The 20610-nt window shown below is 45.4% G+C and overlaps 1 protein-coding gene across 6 annotated transcripts in view; it reads right to left on the reverse strand.

Annotated features, from left to right (window-relative positions):
• mix23 (mitochondrial matrix import factor 23) overlaps window positions 1-20610 on the reverse strand; it is a 48805-nt gene that overhangs the window by 2926 nt on the left and 25269 nt on the right. For 5 of the 6 annotated variants that reach the window (XM_088402333.1, XM_088402339.1, XM_088402337.1 and 2 more), the window contains 3 exons: window positions 20384-20509; window positions 3162-3308; window positions 3025-3084 (listed from right to left, as the gene is read on the reverse strand). In XM_088402333.1, coding sequence (XP_088258459.1) covers window positions 3025-3084; window positions 3162-3308; window positions 20384-20494 — 318 coding nt within the window. In that variant the 5' untranslated portion in view covers window positions 20495-20509. Of the gene's footprint in view, window positions 1-3024; window positions 3085-3161; window positions 3309-20383; window positions 20531-20610 lie in introns of all 6 variants that reach the window. The other variant, XM_088402336.1, reaches the window with a different exon arrangement.

The raw sequence follows: 20610 nt of genomic DNA on the forward strand, positions 1-20610 counted from the left end.
GCAGACATGAGCACGTTGAAGGATGAACAGTTCCGAGGTATGGACAAATTTGGGTATGAATGTATTCGTGCATATGCAGGCGAAGTGTAGAGGTCAATGTTCTAGAAAAGGTAACATTTTTATTGTCTGTGGTGATTCTGAGGTGATTCCAGCACTACGATGGAATATATGTTTGTTGATGTCTGAAGGAATTGACTTTCAATCAACGTATGAAGTCGTGAAAAGATGAGATCATCTGGGACAAACTGCATCAGCATTTACTGTTACGATAAATGGATGAGCACTGCTGAATAGGCCACGGCCATGATCAAGACATCGTAATATTTGATGGAAGAAATTAAGCATTTCTGAAGGCCTGTCTGAAAAACTTCAGTGATATTACTTTGACAGGCTCAACAAGGTACCTATAAATGAAAATGTAATTTTTTGCTGCCACCAGGTGGCGCCCGCAATACAAGCAAAAAAAGTGTGTTTGGCATTGTACTCCCAAAATGAAATTTAAAGAAGATCATCTTGGTCCAATTACATTAAGTTTTACCGGTCTGGCTAGACATCGGACTTTGAGGCGATGTAAAGGCCAGGCCCAAATTTGAAGTAATGAAACTTGAGATTCATAATGTTCGCTTTGTCTCAATATTCTCCTGACTAATTTTCTGTGAATTTGCTGAAAGCAGCAAAGCAGAGAACATGAAAGTGTAAAAACTATCTCTTTTGTCAGGCACCAGGTGTCGCTATTGGTACCATTAAATTGCTCAAACAGGATTAGCACAGTGCAAAAACTGAAATATTAAGCTTTTTAACACTGGTGGCATAGGAAATATGATTCAAGTATTTTGAAGCCCCGCCCCCATCTTATAGGTTAGCCGACCTTGATGAAATTTTGCCCAATGGTGCCACTCTGTCAGGTAATGGAGCACCTCAAATTTGAAGTTGATCGGGTCAAGGGTTTTGGTACCGAAAAATGTACAAAATCGGGCCAAATGCTACATTCAACAATTGATAACTCTGGTTCTGTACATCCTAACATATGGCGCTCTATGATGTTTTTGTAGGTCTTGAGGTCCTAAATATGCATATAAGTTTCGTAGCTTTAGGTCAAACGGGTCGGAATTGGCTACCGTTTTAAGGATCATCTGGGCTCATTTACAGCAAGTTTTGCTGATTTGGGCAAACTCCTACTTTGAGGCGGCATACAGACCACCCCCTTTATCACAAAGTCGTAAAATTTAAAAACCCTTGTTCTCCAAGTCTCGATGCTATTCGGACAAATTTTCAGTTCACTTACTCTTACGGGCTCTGTACAATACATGAAAGTAATTGAACCCAGATGATACTAAGACTGCAGCCAGCCCGTTTGATCTAGAGCTACGACATTTTTTAGGCATATGTAGGACGTCAGGACCTACAAAAACGTTATAGAGCGCCATATGCTAGGATGTACAGAACCAAAGTTATCAACGTTTGAACGTGCCATTTGGCCCGTTTTTGTAAATTTTTCGGTACCGAAACCCTTGACCCGATCAACTTCACATTTGATATGCTCCATTACCTGACATAGGGGCAACAACTGGGCAAAATTTTGTGAAGATCGGCTAGCATATACTGTATGATGGGGGCGGGGCTTCAAAATAAGTGTTTCAAATTTCATTCGCCGCAAGTGACAAAAACCTTAATAACTCAATTTTTGTACTGTGCTAATCCTATTTGAGCAAATTAACTGAAAATTGGCCAGAATACTGTTTATATAATATTTGTCGTACTGCGAGCGCCACCTAGTGGAAGCAAAAAATGTCATTATACTGGAAGGATTGCAGCCAAACCGAGTTGGTTTGATCTACAGCTACCAAAATATTTACGCATATGTAGGACCCTAACACTTAAACACCTAACCCTAACACTTAATCAGTGCCATATGCATTTATGGCCATTTGATAGTCTTAAACTGCTGCTGCTCTCTCTTAAACGGTTGACCCAATCAACTTTCACTTTGGCATGGACCATTACCAGACTCAGCGGCACAACTGTTCCAAAAATGATCAGAATCTGTTTAAATATATGATGGAGACGGGGCTTCAAAATATGAAATCAATATTTCCTTCGCCCAAAGTGACAAAAACCTTTTTAACACAGGTGAACAAGCTTTAAAAAATATGAAACTTTACAGCATGATTAAAATTCATACATGTGATTAAAGTCTACATTCCATTGTAGTGCTACAATCTCTTTGTGGCAGGAAATAATATAATAATCGTTTTTGCTATTCCATTTACTTAGTTGCACCAGTTGAACAAATGCTAATGAAAATCAACTTGATTACATCGATGACCAAGCACACAAAAATCAACTTGATGACGTCAACTTCTTCTGCTTGGATCTACTTTTTAAAAAAATTATTGCACCCATTGTAAACACATGCTAATGAAACTTTGACCTTCTCTGAAACATTCCCTTGTACTGTTCACCTGCATATGCACAAACATATTCATACCCAAACGTGTTCATACATCGAACTGTTCTTACTCCAACATGCACAGGTCTGCAAAGGCCTGTTATAGCTGCTTGCAGCTCTAGTTTTTTTTTTTTTTTTGTCTTTTCTTGACATTAAGAAAATATGATTGTACAGTACATGTCTGAACATGTAGATTGTTCTCTTCTGTAAAGTTTGAAATGACAAAAAAAAAAAATGTGTGCCGAAACTTTAAAAGCATTGTTCGCAAAAGTAGCGATTACAATCAGGCAACACTCATACTGTTATAATTTTGTGTATTTTTTAGACACCTGCATATATTATGTTATTTCAAGGAAATGAAGTTGACAACTTCATGTTGAGATAACAATATTCTGGAATAAACTTACTACCAAAAGACTTGGATACCGGAAGAACATTAATATCTCAATTTTAATTTTCTGACCTATTCCAGAGTTGGTCACATCAATCGATCACTCAATGCTATGGTGCACTGTACATTGTAATATCGCACAGCACTTTGTTGCATTACAGTTGTGGATGACTTAAATTTATACCTTCAGACTTCTATCGTTGACAACTTCCTCAACATTCAGCTCGGACTGCATGAGCTTTAGCTGTAGAAAACAAATATGGATTAGCTTCTCCTCGGCGGAAACCATGGATGAGTGATTCTGTAAGAGAAAAGAAGTACTTTGGTCTGCTCCTTCCTGAGTTGTTTGATGAGAGCCATGTCTGCTGTGTCCTTCGCTCTTGCCTCCCGCAGTTGCCCCAGCACCTCGGATGTGTGCATAATGCATGACTTGATGGCTTTGTCACGGCTGAGATGGGCCTCCATCATCTGTGCTTCGAGGAAGGACATTCAAACCAAAAGGACAGTCTAAGATGCAGTTTAAAAAAAGATTCACACCACTTAATGCATTGTTTTTCAACCAGTGTTCTTTGGCACACCAGTGGGTTGCGAGATATGGTCAGGTGCACCACATGGCTCCATAGTCATTCCTACTCTGTGTTGCCGTATCCCACCATCTTGGCAGCGGCCGGATCCCTTCCTGGCCCAAACGACCGTTACACATGGAGAGCTAGCCAAGAGCCCTGTGGTGTGAATTATTTTGAATCTGATCCTTTTGTTTACTGGAAAACCAATTATGGATTTTGTTTTACAGTCTGGTTTAAACATACTGTATCACATTCTGTTCTGATTTCTGGGGTAACTAACACTAGTGCAGATGAAGAAATCCTTGATTTGCTGCGTATGTATGGTGCGTTGAAAACAGTGATGACTGTTTCTGATCCAAAAAGCACTCTCTTTAAAATCCCGATCGTTGAGTTTGAAGAAGCAAATGCGTTTTTGGTATAAAACTGCTTCTACCATACAAATACACTTCACGTTCTGCCGCTGACAGTGTGGTCCATGTCACCTCTCTTGCCACCGAGTATGTTGCTACAGCGAGAGCTGATAACCCATCCCCGGATTTCATGAGCACTTTCAGAGAACTCACCGACCGCAGTGGTACACGTTTTGAGGACGTGCTTAAAACAGTGATGAAGCAAATCCACCAACATTTAAAGGTACAGAGCGCTCCTGATGATAATGGTGATAAAGATGAATATAAGAGTGGAGAGGAGGAGGATGAGGAGAAAGTGGATCTGAATGCAGCACGACCAGTGCCTGGGCCGGAATTTCCAGTTTTCTGCTAAAACCTCTCAACAACCCCCTCGCCTGTTGTCTACTGGCCAGCAGGGGGCACGACCACAACGTGGTTACTGAACTGAAGTCACAAGAAATGGTTCCACCCAAAGACCTTCCCTTTCGCAGCATGACCTCAATCCCCCAGAGGTGCAAAGGGTTGTTGTTGAACATGTGGTCCGAAATGCTAACTTGAGTGTTCCTGTTTCACTGCAGCTCCGCTCGTTTTCAGGCTGTATTCCAAAGCAAGGGAACAAAGCAGACTATGAAACCTGGAGGTTACAAATTGAATACTGCTGGCAGATCCAAGCCTTTCTGCTTTACATGTTACCAGACAGGTCATTGAGAGCCTGCTAACCCTTGCTGCTGATTTTATTAAAGGTCTGGGCCCTGAGACTCCACCTGCTGTCCTGTTAAATGTACTGGATTCAGCTTTCCACACCATACAGGATGGGGAAGAGTTGTATGCCCAGTACTTGAATGTGTTACAGAATGCTGGTGAGCAACCATCCAGCTACCTGCAAACAGCTTCGGTGTATGCTCAATACCGTGGTGAAGCAAGGGGGAATGACATATGCTGACACAAATAAACATCTCCTTAGGCAATTTCTACGTGGATGTTGGGACAATGCTCTAATAACAAAGTTACATATCGAGCAGCGTAAAGGAAATCCACCATCCTTCTCAGAACTTCTGCTACTATTATGCACAGAGGAAGACAGACAACAGGCCAAAGACACGCTGATGAAAAAACACATCCATTCCAGTTCGTCAAAACAAAAGGTCAACATCCAGTCGCAAAGAACCTTTTCCTGTGGCCATTCATCCAGTTCCAGTGATGACCTTAAAGAACTGAAAAGACAGATGCAACAGCTTCAGCGCCAGATGGCTGCCTTCCTGTCAGCACAGAAAAGCCCAGCACCGAAGACCTCATTACAGCCTAAGTCAGCATTACCCCAGACCAGTCACTGTTCACCTAAATCTCCAGCTAAGCCAAAACCATGGTACTGCTTTCACTGTGGTGAAGATGGCCACATTTCTTCCTCCTGCACCAACATAGCCAATCCCCGCCTTGTTGAGCAGAAGAAAAAATAACTTAGACAGAAACAGCAAACATTTAAACTAGACACAGCTTCTGTGAAGAGACGTTCAGGAGCTGCTGCCAATACCAGTCCCAAATACCACCACAAAATGCAAGTCCTCCCAAGAGGTCTTGTGGGAGCACTGGACAAATCATTCTGAAGGGGAACCTCTTCAACTGCCTCCTTGACACTGGTTCTCAAGTCATAACAGTGCAACACTTATTCTACAATACTTACCTTTCAGACCATGAAATAAAACCATTACACAACCTTTTGGAAATAGAAGGGGCCAATGGACAATCCATACCTTACCTGGGATACATAGAGCTGCAAGTCACATTTCCACCTGATTTTCTCGGCTCTGCAATCTCAATTGACACCTTGGCTCTTGTGGCCCCTGACATGGGACAATCGCAGCCTTTGATACTGGTTGGCACCAACACCCTTGATTCTGCCTATAATGAACTGTACAACACTCACACTGATCATGTCCTTCAGTCTTCTGCCACCGGCCACCAAGCTGTCATCAAGGTTCTGCACCATCGATACAGGCACAGCTTGGATAATCAGTATGACACCCTGCAGCTAAACCATTCATTCACAATTCTAGCTGGTCAAACTACTGTCCTTGAGGGGTGTCTGAGCACACGTGTGCTGCAAGGTGAAAAGGCAGTTGTGATTGAGCACCCTGTTTCCTGCCCTCTAACTGGTGGTCTCATTGTGAAATCCTGCCTCGCTGACCTGCGTGCCCGCCAGCCATGCCGTCTGCCAGTGATCATTACTAATGAGTCCAACCGTGCCATCACCATCCCGGCAAGAATAGTGGTTGCGGCAGTGAGCCCTGTACATAGTGTATTCTCTAAGGAACAAAGCATCCATCCAGCCCAATCTGCAGATACACCACCCCTCCTGAAATATGACTTTGGAGATTCTCCACTTCCACCTCCTTGGAAAGACTGCATCATACACCAGCTGAACAGCATTCCAAGTCTTTGCCAAACATGACTTGAATTTTGACAAAGACAAAGTGAAACATCAAATAAAGTTGTCTGATCCAAGCACCCAAACAAAGACCCAGGTTAATCCAGGCCCAGGATGTAGATGCTGTCGGGAAACACCTCCAAGAGCTGTTGGAATCTGGAGTCATCCGCGAGTCAGAATCACCATTTGCATCTCCAATTGTTGTTGTGCGCAAAAAGAATGGAAAGGTTCGCTTGTGCAAGACTACCGGAAACTCAATCTGCAGACCATAAAATGCTTAAGATATGCATAAGATGCTTACCCACTTCCAAAATTAGAGGACACTTTCGCTGCCTTATCCGGATCTAAATGTTTCTCGGTGCTTGATCTAAAGTCGGGCTAATACCAGATTGAGATGGAAGACGAAGATAAAGAAAGAAACTGCATTTGTTTGCCCGCTAGGATTTGACTGGTTCAACAGAATGCCACAAGGAGTGACAAACGCTCCGAGCACATTACAAAGACTCAAGGAGAAATGTATGATTCTGGTCTTCATTGATGACCTCATCATTTTTGCACCCACTCTTGAGGAGCATGAAGAGCGATTGATGAGAGTACTAAACTGGCTGAAGGAGTTTGGACTCCGTCAAACCTCCTTCAAAATATCTGGGACATGTGGTTTCTCAAAACGGGATAGAAACAGACCCCGACAAAATCAAGACCCTCACCTCATGGCCAGTCCCCCAGAATATGAAAGAACGCAGATGTTTTCTTGGATTTGCTGGATATTATCGCAGGTTTGTCCATGGGTATTTAGCCATTGTAAAACCACTCCACGACCTCACTGCTGGTTACCCTCCATCACAGAAAAAACATAAACCAAAGATTAAACCCTGATACTTTCCTGAACCCCAAAGAACCGTTTGGTGGACGACATGCTTGTGATGACAGATCTTCCTTGTCCATTACGGCATTCCAGAGAGGCTTCAAGGGGACCAAAGTACAGACTTCGAATCCAAGATAATCAGAGAGCTTTGTGAAATGACTGGCATCCGCAAGATACGAACGACTCCGTACCATCCGAGGGGCAACCCTATCGAGCGGTTCAATAGAACGCTGTTGAACATGCTGGGACCACTAAGTGAACAAAAGAAACACCATTGGAAAGACTTTGTAAAACCACTAGTGCATGCATACAATTGCACAAAGAATGATGTGAAAGGATTCTCACACTACGAACTCATGTTCGGCCCTCAACCCAGACTCCCTGTGGACTTAGCTTTTGGACTGCGGCTGGACGATGACAAGTGCAATTTGCATTCACGGTATGTTCAAAAGCTAAGGTCTCACTTGGAAGAAGGGTACAACCTGGTCAGTTAGAACTCTCAAAAAGTAATGGATTGGAACAAGGTCTGGTTCGACGGTCGTGTCACTCCGTCCGAGTTAAAGGATGGTGACTGAGTATTCGTGAGGAATGTGCGGTTGAGAGGCAGGCATAAACTTGCAGATAGATGGGAACCCGACGTGTATAAAACCCGAGGGAAAAGACAAACCATTAAGAACCCTGCACAGAGATCTCCTTCTTCCTTGTAAGTATCTACCTGCCTCTTTTAGCACTTGTTGAAGATGAACCATCGATCAATCAATCAAATTTTATTTGTATAGCCCTAAATCACCGAAGTCTCAAAGGGCTTCACAGATTAAAAGAGGTCATGTCGAGACTTCTTTCGAAAAAAGAAGTCGTACAGAGACATCTTTTCAGTGTAAGGTACACAACAGCATCCCCTGTCAAAGCTCCCAGAAGGGGAAGGAAAAACTCAAAAACCCCAATTAGGCGAAAATCAGAAACCTCCAGAAGGGACCACAGGTGGGAGGAGCCCCCCTTCCAGGCCCACAGGTTGAAGTGGATGCTGCATGTACCAAATACAGACAAATAGATACACATTTCAGACAAGTAGAGGTAAACAATATAGATTACAGAAAACATATTGATCCTATATAGTGCAATGATGACTTGACAGCAGGCAAAGCCATTGGGCAGGAACCTTCCCACAGTCCAACCAAGTGGACCGCAGACGGTCGATCTCTTAACCCGCGATGGTCGACCAGCACAGGGCCAAATGGAGGCGGTCAACTCAACCTTCACCATCTAGGTAGCCCCCTCACCGAGGCAGAAGAAGGGGGCAGGAAAAAAGAAAAAAAGAAGAAAGCTGCAGACATGCCCAATTAACTAAATGCTTTTGAGTATAAACGTGTTTTTAGTCGGGATTTAAAGATTTCTACTGAGGTGGCTGCGCAAACTTCCATAGATAGGGCATTCCATAGTACTGGCGCGCAAATGGAAAATGCCCTTGATCCCGCAGACTTCTTTTTAGCCCGTGGGGTCGATAGCAAACCGGCATTTTGTGATCGAAGTTGTCGGGATGGAACATATGGTGATGCTAAATCGACCAGATAGGAAGGAGCTAAACCGTGTAAAATTTTAAAAGTAATTAACAACACCTTAAAATCATATCTCACGTGTATTGGAAGCCAATGCAGGTCAGCTAGAATTGGAGTAATATGATCAAACTTTCTCGTCTTTATCAATAGTCTCGCTGCTGCATTCTGTACAGACTGCAGGCTTTTGACGCAGGACAAAACGTTACAATAGTCTAGGTGCGACGTAACAAATGCAAATTGCGAAGGTGAAAAAATGCCGTTCTTGTCATGTTATTAATATGTGTCCGAAAAGAGAGAGTTGAGTCAAATATCACGCTGAGATTTTTGCAAAACTACTTTGGGAAATAGTACAGTTATCCAGGTTCAACGTGGTATTCTTAATCAAGTGCTGATGATGAGCAGGGCCAATAATTAACATCTCTATTTTATTTGGGTTAAGAAGCAGAAAATTGGAAGACATCCATTGTTTAATCTCGGCAAGGCAGGCCTCCAGTTTACTGCACATGCACGGATCTGTTATTTCTAAAGGCATGTACAGTTGGGTATCATCAGCACAGCAATGAGAACTAATAGCATGTTTACTTATAATATCGTCAAGAGGAATCATGTAGCTGTTGAACAGTAAGGGACCAAGTACTGACCCCTGCGGGACACCACATGAGACAGAGAAAGATTCAGAGATCGCATTGCCATAAGAGACACTATGCGTCCTTCCCAGGATGTAAGATTTGAACCAAGAAAGTGCTGATACCGAGATACCAACGCATGATTTAAGACGTTCTATAAGAATATGATGATCAATAGTGTCAAATGCGGCACTAAGGTCAAGCAATAATAATGTTGATGGAATCCATAGCTAAGAGAAGATCATTCGTCACTTTTACAAGGGCTGTCTCAGTTGAGTGGTTGGCCCTAAAACCTGACTGAAGGAGTTCAAATCTATTGTTATCTATCATGAAATCGCTAAGATGTTGTGCTCCAACTTTCTCAAGAATTTTGGCAATAAACGAAAGATGTGACACTGGTCTGTAGTTAGAGAGATTTTCAGGATCTAGGTGAGGTTTCTTAAGTAATGGATGAATGACGGCCGTCTTAAAAGCTTCAGGTACAATGCCAGAGGAGAGTGACAGATTGATAATATTCAAGATCAGGAATAAGTCTTTAATGAGTTTGCCTGGAAGCGGGTCGAGCATGCAGGACGTCAGCTTTGCTGCATTGACCAGGTGAGTAAGACACTCCAGGGATACTAAATCAAACTGGGAGAGGGTAACCAGACTTTCATGAATCTGATTGTCCAAACTAGCATCAACAATCACAGCCGAGGGGGTAAGTGGCGCAGCCTTTTTTATTTCGTCCCTTTCTAGCTGAATCCGCTGAGTAAAGAATTGCATGAAATAGTGTGCTGAATGGAAGGAACTATGATGAATCTGCTCCTGTTGCGTTAGCTGTGCTACCGAATCAAATAAATATTTTGGGTTGTTTTTTATTAAGACTAATCATTTTGGAAAAGTAATTTGTTTTTGCTAACCTAAGAGCCTCTTTATATTTCTGTTACGGCGGGACGAGGGAGGACCCAAGAGCACGTACACACTGGTAAGGGCAATGGCAGAGTGTTTATTGAACAGAAGGTGCGGGTAGTCGTGGGAGCTGACGGGAGCGTGGCACAGACGTCTGGGGGGTTCTGGAGTCGGGAGAGCTGGGGTTTGGCTGGGAGTCGGGCAAAGGGAGCGAGACGGGAGGGGGGCTCGGGCATACAGGTAAAGACGGCAGGCTAGCGGGTGGTCAGAGGCAGGCAAGGTCGAAATACCAAGGATCCAGTCAATTCGGCAGGCAATCGGGAGGTCAAGGGCGAACAGGGTCGGACAACAGGCAGGCTGGCAGGAGGAATTGCTGGAAAGCTCGGCGTAGCGCATAGAGACGATCTGGCGGGTTGTGGAGGGAAGTGACTTTATACTGAGCGGGTAAATGGTTGCAGGTGTTGGTGTTCGAGGCTGATTAGAAGGAGGGCTGAGCGGGTGTGGTGAAGCTGGAAGTGAGGTGGCTGAAATGGTGGACTGTGACAGAACCCCCCCATCAAGGGACGGCTCCCGACGTCCCAAGGCCACCACTGGGCGGGAGGGAAAGGCCAACGGCCGGGGAAACCCCATGGGCGGGGGGGCGGGCAACACGCCGGGGCGCGCCACGACGCCCAGACGGTCCAGATGGCTGATCAGGATGAAGGCGGTGAAAGTCAGAGACCAAGGAGGCATCCACAACCTGGCGGGCTGGGATCCAAGACCGCTCTTCCGGGCCATACCCCTCCCAGTCCACTAGGTACTGGAGGCCCCTGCCGCGGCGACGGGAGCGGAGCAGCCGCCGGACTGTGTACACCGGGCCCCCATCAACGAACCGAGGAGGCGGAGGAGGCGGAAGCGCGGGAACCAGGGGGCTATCTATTGCAGGCTTGATTCGGGAGACATGGAAACTTGGGTGAACACGCATCGAGCGAGGTAGGGCAAGACGCACAGCTGACGGGTTCAGTACCTTCTGGATGGGGAAGGGACCAATGAAACGGGGAGCGAGTTTGTTGGATTCCACTCGAAGGGGCAAATCCTTAGTGGACAACCAGACCTTCTGACCCACCTGGTACGTTGGGGCCGAAGTACGCCGCCTATTGGCCGTCCGAGTGTAGCGTTTACTGGCCTGCAGCAAGGCCGAGCGGGCTCGGGCCCATGTCCGGCGGCACCGCCGAGCAAAGGCAAGGGCAGACGGACAGGTGGCGTCGTCGTCTAGAGCCGGAAACAACGGAGGTTGGTAGCCGTGAACGCATTCGAAGGGGGAAATTCCTGTGGCGGAGCTGGTCAGCGTGTTGTGGGCATACTCTGCCCACTGGAGCTGGGCCGACCAGGAGGCAGGGTCTCGGGATGCCAGACAGCGGAGGGCAGTTTCCATCTCCTGATTTACTCTCTCCGTTTGGCCGTTGGTCTGCGGATGGAACCCGGAGGACAGGCTGGCCGTAGCGCCAATGAGCCGGCAAAACTCCTTCCAAAAAGCCGCCCTGAACTGAGGACCCCTGTCTGACACCACATCAAGGGGAAGCCCATGTAGGCGGAAAACATGGTCAATCAGGAGTTGTGCCGTTTCCTTTGCGGAGGGAAGCTTCGGGAGGGGAACAAAGTGAGCCATTTTGCTGAATCTGTCAACTATGGACAGGATGGCTGTGTTACCGTTTGATGGAGGTAGACCGGTCACGAAGTCAAGTGAAACATGAGACCAAGGGCGATGCGGAACAGGAAGGGGGCGCAGCAGCCCGGAAGGAGCCTGATGTGACGATTTATTCTGACTACAAATGGGACAGGCCTGGATAAATTCACGCACGTCCCTCTCCATAGAGGGCCACCAGAACCGTCGCCTGAGGACAGTCAAGGTCCGTTGAATGCCGGGATGGCAAGTCAATTTCGAAGAGTGAGCCCACTGTAGAACTTCGGAACGAAGATAGTCGGGGACAGGCAGACGGTTACTGGGACATTGGCTTGGTTTAGTCTGCCCCTTGGCAGCTGACTTCACCTTCTCCTCGATCTCCCAGGTGAGCAAGCCAATGACACATGACGGGGGAAGGATAGTCTCGGGGTCCCGGCATGAACTGTCCTCAAGTTCAAACTGCCTGGAGAGGGCGTCCGGCTTGATATTCTGGGATCCTGGGCGGTAGGAGAGGTTGAAGTTGAACCTGGTGAAGAACAATGCCCAACGAGCTTGGCGGGAGTTCAGCCTCTTAGCCTGACGGATATACTCGAGGTTTTTGTGATCTGTCCACACCACAAAGGGGATCTTCGTTCCCTCCAGCCAGTGCCGCCATTCCTCCAGGGCGGATTTTACGGCAAGTAGTTCGCGGTTTCCTATGTCATAATTTCTCTCTGCGGGAGAGAGGCGCTGAGAAAAGAATGCGCAGGGGTGGAGTTTCCCATCCTTCCGTGACCGCTGGGAGAGAACGGCCCCAACCCCAGTCTCCGATGCATCAACCTCGACCATGAATTGTTGACCAGGATCTGGCATTTGAAGGATTGGGGCCGATGTGAAGCGGTGCTTGAGTTCCTGGAAGGCCCTTTCGGCACCTGGGTTCCACCGGAAAGGGGTTTTGGGGCTGGTGAGAGCCTTAAGAGGAGCTGCCGTGGCGCTGTAATTCCTGATAAATCGCCTGTAAAAGTTAGCAAAGCCAAGAAAGCGCTGCAGTTGTTTTCTGGTTTCGGGCGTTGGCCAGGAAGTAACAGCCGAGACTTTTGCGGGATCCATACTGATGCTATCCTTAGCGATTATGTAGCCCAAGAAGGACACTGATGAGGCATGAAACTCACACTTTTCCGCTTTGACAAACAGAGAGTTTTCCAGCAGGCGTTGCAGAACTGCGCGAACGTGGAGAACATGCTCACCCTGCGTCTTGGAGAAGATGAGAATGTCATCCAGGTAAACGAATACAAATCTGTCGAGCATGTCCCGCAGGACATCGTTGAGTAGTGCCTGGAAGACCGCTGGGGCATTGGTGAGTCCAAAGGGCATGACTAGGTACTCATAGTGTCCGAGCGGGGTATTGAAGGCAGTCTTCCATTCATCGCCTTCCCTAATCCGCACGAGATGGTAGGCATTGCGTAGGTCGAGCTTTGTGAAGTAGGCAGCCCCCTGCAGTAGCTCAAACCCTGAGGTCATTAGTGGAAGAGGATATCTATTCTTAATCGTGATATCGTTCAGGCCCCGATAATCGATACAAGGGCGGAGAGTCTTGTCCTTCTTCTCGGAAAAGAAAAACCCTGCCCCCGCCGGAGAAGAGGAAGGACGTATGATGCCCGCCGCTAGCGACTCGTTGACATACCTCTCCATGGCCTGCCGTTCTGGACCCGACAGAGAGTATAGGCGACCCCTTGGAGGCGTTGTCCCGGGCAATAGGTCAATTGCACAATCATAAGGGCGGTGGGGAGGCAGGGAGGTTGCACGCGCTTTGCTGAAGACTTGGCTAAGGTCGTGATACTCAGGCGGCACACCAGCGATATCGGCATGCGCAGGCGGAGCGGCGAGGGGATCAGGAACAGATGCGCGCTTGAGGCAGGAGAGATGGCATGATGAGCCCCAAGCCAAAATGACTCCCTTCTCCCAATTGATGTGAGGGTTGTGGCGACAAAGCCAAGGCAGCCCCAAAATTAGCGGTATCTGCGGATGATCTAGGATGCAAAATTGTATTTTTTCCTCATGGTTGCCTGACAGGCGCATAGAGAGAGGTGCGGTTTGGTGAGTTATCACCCCCAGGGGGCGCCCGTCCAAGGCATGGGCAGGTGAGGGTTTGGGCAGAGGGAAGCTCTTGAGACCGAGTTGAATCATTAGCTGCCGGCTAATGACGTTAGCGTCAGCCCCAGAGTCCACCAGGGTGCCTACAGTGTGGGGGCCATCAGACAGCAGGAGTTGGGCTTGTAAGAGGGCTCTGTCACGGGACAGGGAAAGAGTCACTTGACCCATTTTTACGCTACTCGGGACCGGGATTGGTCTTTTCACTGGGCATGCGGAAATAAAGTGTCCTGGTTCCCCACAATAAAGGCAGAGGCGGGCGGAGCGGCGGCGTTGCCGCTCTTCAGGAGTCAGGGGCGCGCGAGCTGGCTGCGTTGGCGCACTCCCGCCACCGGGAGGAGCTGACGTCGCCAGATGGGAGCTCACTCTGGCCGGCGGAGAAGCCCTCTGGTGCGTCTCTTCCCGTTGCAGTTCGCGTAGCCGATGCTGCAAGCGGATATCTATCCGCGTCGCCAGGTTAATCACCCCGTCCAAGGTGACGGGGAGTTCATGAGAAACTAATTCGTCCTTAAGACGGCTGGACAGTCCATGAAGGAAGGCGTCTACGAGTGCGGGACCGTTCCACCTATTCTGACTGGCTCGCGTCCGGAAGTCAATGGCGTAATCCGCCACCGTTCCGTCGCCTTGACGCAACTCGAGCAGGCCCCGGCCCAATTCCGCACTGGCGTAGCTGAGTCCAAAGACTTTTAAAATCTCCTCCTCGAGCGCCTGGAAGGAGGCACACGCGGGTGACCGTCTCCTCCATTCCGCCGTTCCCCACAAGCGGGCTCGGCCCGTAAGGTGGTTGATGACGAACGCTACTTTAGCGCGCTCGGAGGCAAATGTTCGGGGCTGCAGGGCGAACAAAAGTGAACAATTCGTTAGGAACGCCTCGCAAGTTTCGGGATCACCTTCGTAGCGTTCCGGGACGCCAATTTGGGGCTCGGGCCGGTCATGAGGCAGAAAATTGGGCGAATGATCGGGAGCGGATGACGGCTGGATGAGGGATCGGCGCGCTGGGTCCATTTGGACTGGCCAGATCGTACTGTTACGGCGGGACGAGGGAGGACCCAAGAGCACGTACGCACTGGTAAGGGCAATGGCAGAGTGTTTATTGAACAGAAGGTGCGGGTAGTCGTGGGAGCTGACGGGAGCGTGGCACAGACGTCTGGGGGGTTCTGGAGTCGGGAGAGCTGGGGTTTGGCTGGGAGTCGGGCAAAGGGAGCGAGACGGGAGGGGGGCTCGGGCATACAGGTAAAGACGGCAGGCTAGCGGGTGGTCAGAGGCAGGCAAGGTCGAAATACCAAGGATCCAGTCAATTCGGCAGGCAATCGGGAGGTCAAGGGCGAACAGGGTCGGACAACAGGCAGGCTGGCAGGAGGAATTGCTGGAAAGCTCGGCGTAGCGCATAGAGACGATCTGGCGGGTTGTGGAGGGAAGTGACCGGGCTTTATACTGAGCGGGTAAATGGTTGCAGGTGTTGGTGTTCGAGGCTGATTAGAAGGAGGGCTGAGCGGGTGTGGTGAAGCTGGAAGTGAGGTGGCTGAAATGGTGGACTGTGACAATTTCAGCAAGCTATCGCACCAGGCCTGACGGAAAACCAAGTCTCAGTACTTCTCGTTTTTTTCCAGGAAAAATAAAAATATATTTCAAAATAAAAAATCATTTAAAAAATGTGCAAAAATGTACAAAAATTGAAAAAAGCAAAAAAGTACATTATACAGTACTGTATTAATCAAATAACGAAGTATTATTAGTTAATAACTATGTTAAGAATTCTTCAAGCGTTAGAGTTTGTGACGTTTTTTAATCTTTTTTTGAAATGTATGCTTTTAATTTGTCGGGTCGCGTTGCATTTCTGTTTCCTGTTTTATGTTCTCTGCGGGTCATTCGGCTCGTTACGGTGACGTAGTGAATGACAACGTAAGCTCATATTTATAGTTTATTATTTATGTTGATAGCACACGCTACTGCCTATGTTTAGTAAGCGATGAGTGTTTAATCTGTTTATGTGTTCGTTTGTGTCGAGCTTGCACTTTTTAGTTAGTAGTTGTTGTTAGTTGTTGCTAATCTGCTAATGTCGGCTAAAAATACAGTAAATTCATAGATTAAGTGTTTATATGTTAGTTTACTGACTTTAAGATTGTTGTTGATTTGTTATTCAACAGATATTACATGATACACCATACATGAGCCAAAATAAATGTGAAGTTTAACGTGATGACTTGCGTACTCTTTCACCGGAGTCTTGGTGAAGATAACCAGTCCGGAGAACAAATTCTCAACAAACTAAGTAATATTAGTTATTTAATGAATAAACAATAATGTTAATAAGGATAATGTAATGTTAAATAATAGGAGAAAGGAAATAAAATAAAAAAAAGGATTGTTTATGGTTACTGCGGCTATATTGGGGCGTACATATATATATATATATATATATATATATATATATATATATATATATATATATATATATATATATATATACTGTATATATACATATATACATATATACATACATATACATACATATATATATATATATATATATATATATATATATATATATATATATATATATATGATTATTGCATATGATAATTTAAGAATTAATAATACATGAATGAAAAGCAGGGTTGTTGTACGTCTATTATTTGCAACACATGGCTCCATAGTCGATCTTACGCTGTGTTGCCGTATTTCACCATCTTGGCAGCGGTCAGATCCCTTCCTAGCCCAAACGAGCATTGCAGTGGGATATTATCCAATTTGTGTGCATGTGCGTTCTCGCACCTGGCAGAGTAATCATGTAGTACTCTTTCAAACCAGTAAGTGACAGCAGCTGCAGCAGGTAGCTTATTGCCTAAGTGACAGCAGCTGCAGCAGGTAGCTTATTGCCTTGTGTTGGAAACAAGCTAATTAGTGACGCATCAATGCAGCGACAGGTGACGGTGATGGTAACATTGTGGACAGCAGGAGGACCTGGTGAAAGTGATGGATAAGACTTAACCAGCAGACATCTTTTCTGTGTTGGATGATGTTGAACGCATGGTAAATTTTGTGAAGTCACAACCTGCGAAAAGTCACATATTTGAGGTTTTGTGTGAGGAAATGGGAGAGAAACATAAATTCTAGCTATTTCATAGGAAGGTCAAATCGTCGTCCGGCAAGGTGCTGGTTTGTGTGTGTGAGTTGCGAGAGGAACTTAAAGTGCTTCTGAGAAATGAGGGGTCTGAAAGCAAAGCTACTTGTCAGAGGTGAGTGGTCTGAATGAACTGACACACAAATGTGAAGCTGAAATGAAATACTGCTTGCAAGTAAAACAAGATCAAATAAATGGATTTCATTCAAAGGTGCAATGCAACTCTGGCAGGAGCATGTGGAAAGTTGCAACCTTGAAATGTTCCCACTCACCAATAAATGGCAAGATTTTAAATACTGCTCCACTGTGTGAGATAACAGTTAAACAGCAGAAAACTCTTGAGGTGAAGATGAAATTTTATTTCTCTTCATCCTCCACAAAGCACCAGGGAACCATTCAAGTCAGCTGTTGAAAAGGACATGTCTTTATAGGAGCAGGAGGAACTAACAGGACTGAGACAAGATAATGGTCACAAGCTAAGCTTTGCTGATCTACCTTTGGAGAGTTTTTGGTTGGCAGCTGCCAAGGAGTTCCCCATGCTGGTCAACAAAGCTATTTTGACATTGCTCCCATTTTTCACAAATCTGTGTGATGTGAGCTTTTAAAGCTTGACTGCTGTAAAAACTAAAGACGAAAAAGGACTGAGAGCTGTGGAGGAAGAGCTTTGTGTATGTCTTTCATTGATTCCTGCCAGGATATCAGCTCTATGTTTATCCACAGGTCCAGGCTTCACGATGAGTAAGTAAATATAAAAGATTAAAAAATGACTGTTTTTTTTTTTTTGGTTTTATTTGATTCCTATTCAAGATGTTATAATTTAACATCAATCTTCAATGTAAAAAAACAAAACAAAAAAAAACGCTTATACTAACAATATAACACTTGTATTGTTCATATAAGCTTTTATCTCCACATTTTCAGCTGGTGGTGTGCTGCAGGATTTTTTTTAATTAAAGAAACGTGCCTTGGCTCAAAAAGGTTGAAAAACATTGACTTAATGTACCAAAACCGCAAACATTTGTCAACAACCTTCATTAGCAAGTCTCTACACTTACTGCGACTAGGCATTATATATTGGTATAGTAATAATGTCTGGATATGTACATTTAAATTACTCATACAAAAATACTAAAAATAAAACTGTGGACATTCCATGCTTGGGCAGCATGTACCAATCAGGCCAACTAACCACTTGTCTTATCAAGTTTGACACTGAACGACAGCTAAATCCAGTCAACTTACCTACCTGATCGACAGCTAAATCCAGTCAATTCTAATTATCTGACAGAGTGATGGACACATACACACGCACACATTTACACGCACGCACGCACACACGCACACACACACATACACACACCAGGAGAGTCACAGTTCCAGGTTATTTATTTTTGCTCATTCTTACTGTATACTGTATACTGTTGTTGACTCAGTAAGTTCCACATCCTTTTGGATGGATACAATTATTGTATCGTTCGAGATACTTGACAATTGACGAATCCTACCTGGTGCTCTCTTTAATCTCACAAAAAAATTTGAGCAATCCCCCCAATATTTTGGATGGATGTCAAGTCATTTCCTCTCCTTTGGCAGTCACTACAGAGAAAAAGCTTAACATAACCTAATAATGTCCAACAACTACAAGAAATTGTCAAAAAATGATGTGCCATTTATTCCTGTCCATTTCACCCTTTGAAATATTAAAACGATTGCAACTGTATTTTGAATTCTATAGACTTGAAGCATTTTCTTCTCCATAGAAAAGCTTACGCATGTCCGATGTCCAAAAACTGTATTCAAGAAAGAGATCTTATGCCGCTTTCAGATGCAGCGTTATGAGCGGACAGTTTTGTATTGTAGTCAATGGAGTTCGCGCGATGGGCGCAATGACACGTTGGCCGACGAGATGGAGTGACGCGCGGCGTCACGCGATGCGTAATTATTACACGTTACGCGAGAAGTTAAACATTTTTAACTTGTTGCGTGTTGCGTCGTGGCAGCCAATCAGCTTCGGGAATGTTCAATGGCTCACACAGGGGGCAGGAATGACTCATGGCGGTTAATTTGCGGTCACCCAGAGCTACCCAACACGGCCAGCTGAGCTTTCAATAGAAAAACGGAGCCAAGCAGGAGCACTCACCTGGCTTGTAGAATGGCGGAAGGGAGAACTTGGGACAATTGGTGTGTACAGCATTTGCTTCCTTTTTTAACACCAGTTGAACTGTAGTTACCATGCTAAGCTAACGACAGTGCAGCAAAGACAACACAGTATTTAGCACGGTATTGGCCAGTTGATTGTGACATTAAACTTTTATTTTTTATTTTTTGGGCAGACGAGTATTGGCGTAAAGTGAGACACACAGTGTAAAAAAGAAGAATAAAGGTGCTATAGCCACATCCCGGAAAAGTGAACGTTGTCAGCAATGCTCTCTTTCCGGATCCACTTTAAAGTGCACAGCACGCTCACTCCCCTCCCTTCACGAGAGTGTTGCTTGAAAAGTGAACTTTATCTTGACCTCGCGACAAAACGCCTCGCGTAGAGCGTTAACGATACGTTCCATCTGAATGCGGCATTACACTCAAAAAGGTTGCTGACCCCTATGTAGAGGCCATCGTACTGCCCATGCTCTCGCTATAAAGTCAAAACCACAAGGTAAGCAGAACGCTGAGTTTTACTTGATGCATTTATACACTGAAAAAAGAAAACATGAGCTTAACATAAAAGTAATTAAGGAAACCGTCACAGTCACTACTCAGGCTTTGATCAACTTAAAAATATTCAACTCCACACAGGAAGGCTGGAGCAAGTTGGATTTGAAATCGGGTCTCTGATCTGTGAGGCTGACGTGCTAACTACTTTCCCACTGAGCCGCCCGTAAACCATTGTAACAAGATATACCTGATTTGTGAGGCGGACGTGCTAACCACTATTCCACTGAGCCATTGTAACAAAGTATATATATATTTTTTTTATATCTTCTTAATTCAATCATTAAACTTTTGCTTGCACAGTCTGGGCTCCGTTAGTGGAAAAAGACACTTTCCCAAGGGTCAAGCTTTGCCCCTGATTGTCACTGTAATGAAAGCCAGACTCAAAACTAGCTCACCAGTAAATGAAACCAGGGATATAGTCACTCATTTGTATTAGAAAATAACTGGTTTATTTTAAAAAGGCACAAGTAAGTTGTGTAAAAAGTATTTCATAACTCCCTCTCCTTGTGGTCTTTCAATGAATGCACATGATCACACCATCATATAAACGGAACAAAAAAAGCTTCATAAGATTTTGACACCACAACGGCACTCACCGACTCATACAGTTGCTTGCATGTTTGTGTGGCGTCCACTTTTCCAGAGAAGGAGATCGTGGGCACAGTGGTGTTCAGAGCATGAATGATGCGATCGTCTATGGTGCGCATTAACTTTAGCACCTCCTGAAAAAGTGCATAAAAGAGCTGAAAAAAAGAATTGATAGCAAACATTCTCATATTTTGCATATCCTATAACTTTTTGGGAATATTGACCTATTCAATTA

Source organism: Hippichthys cyanospilos, chromosome 19, assembly GCF_059441005.1.
Source record: "Hippichthys cyanospilos isolate Australia breed blue-spotted pipefish chromosome 19, RoL_Hcya_1.0, whole genome shotgun sequence".
Taxonomy (NCBI): Eukaryota; Metazoa; Chordata; class Actinopteri; order Syngnathiformes; family Syngnathidae; genus Hippichthys; species Hippichthys cyanospilos.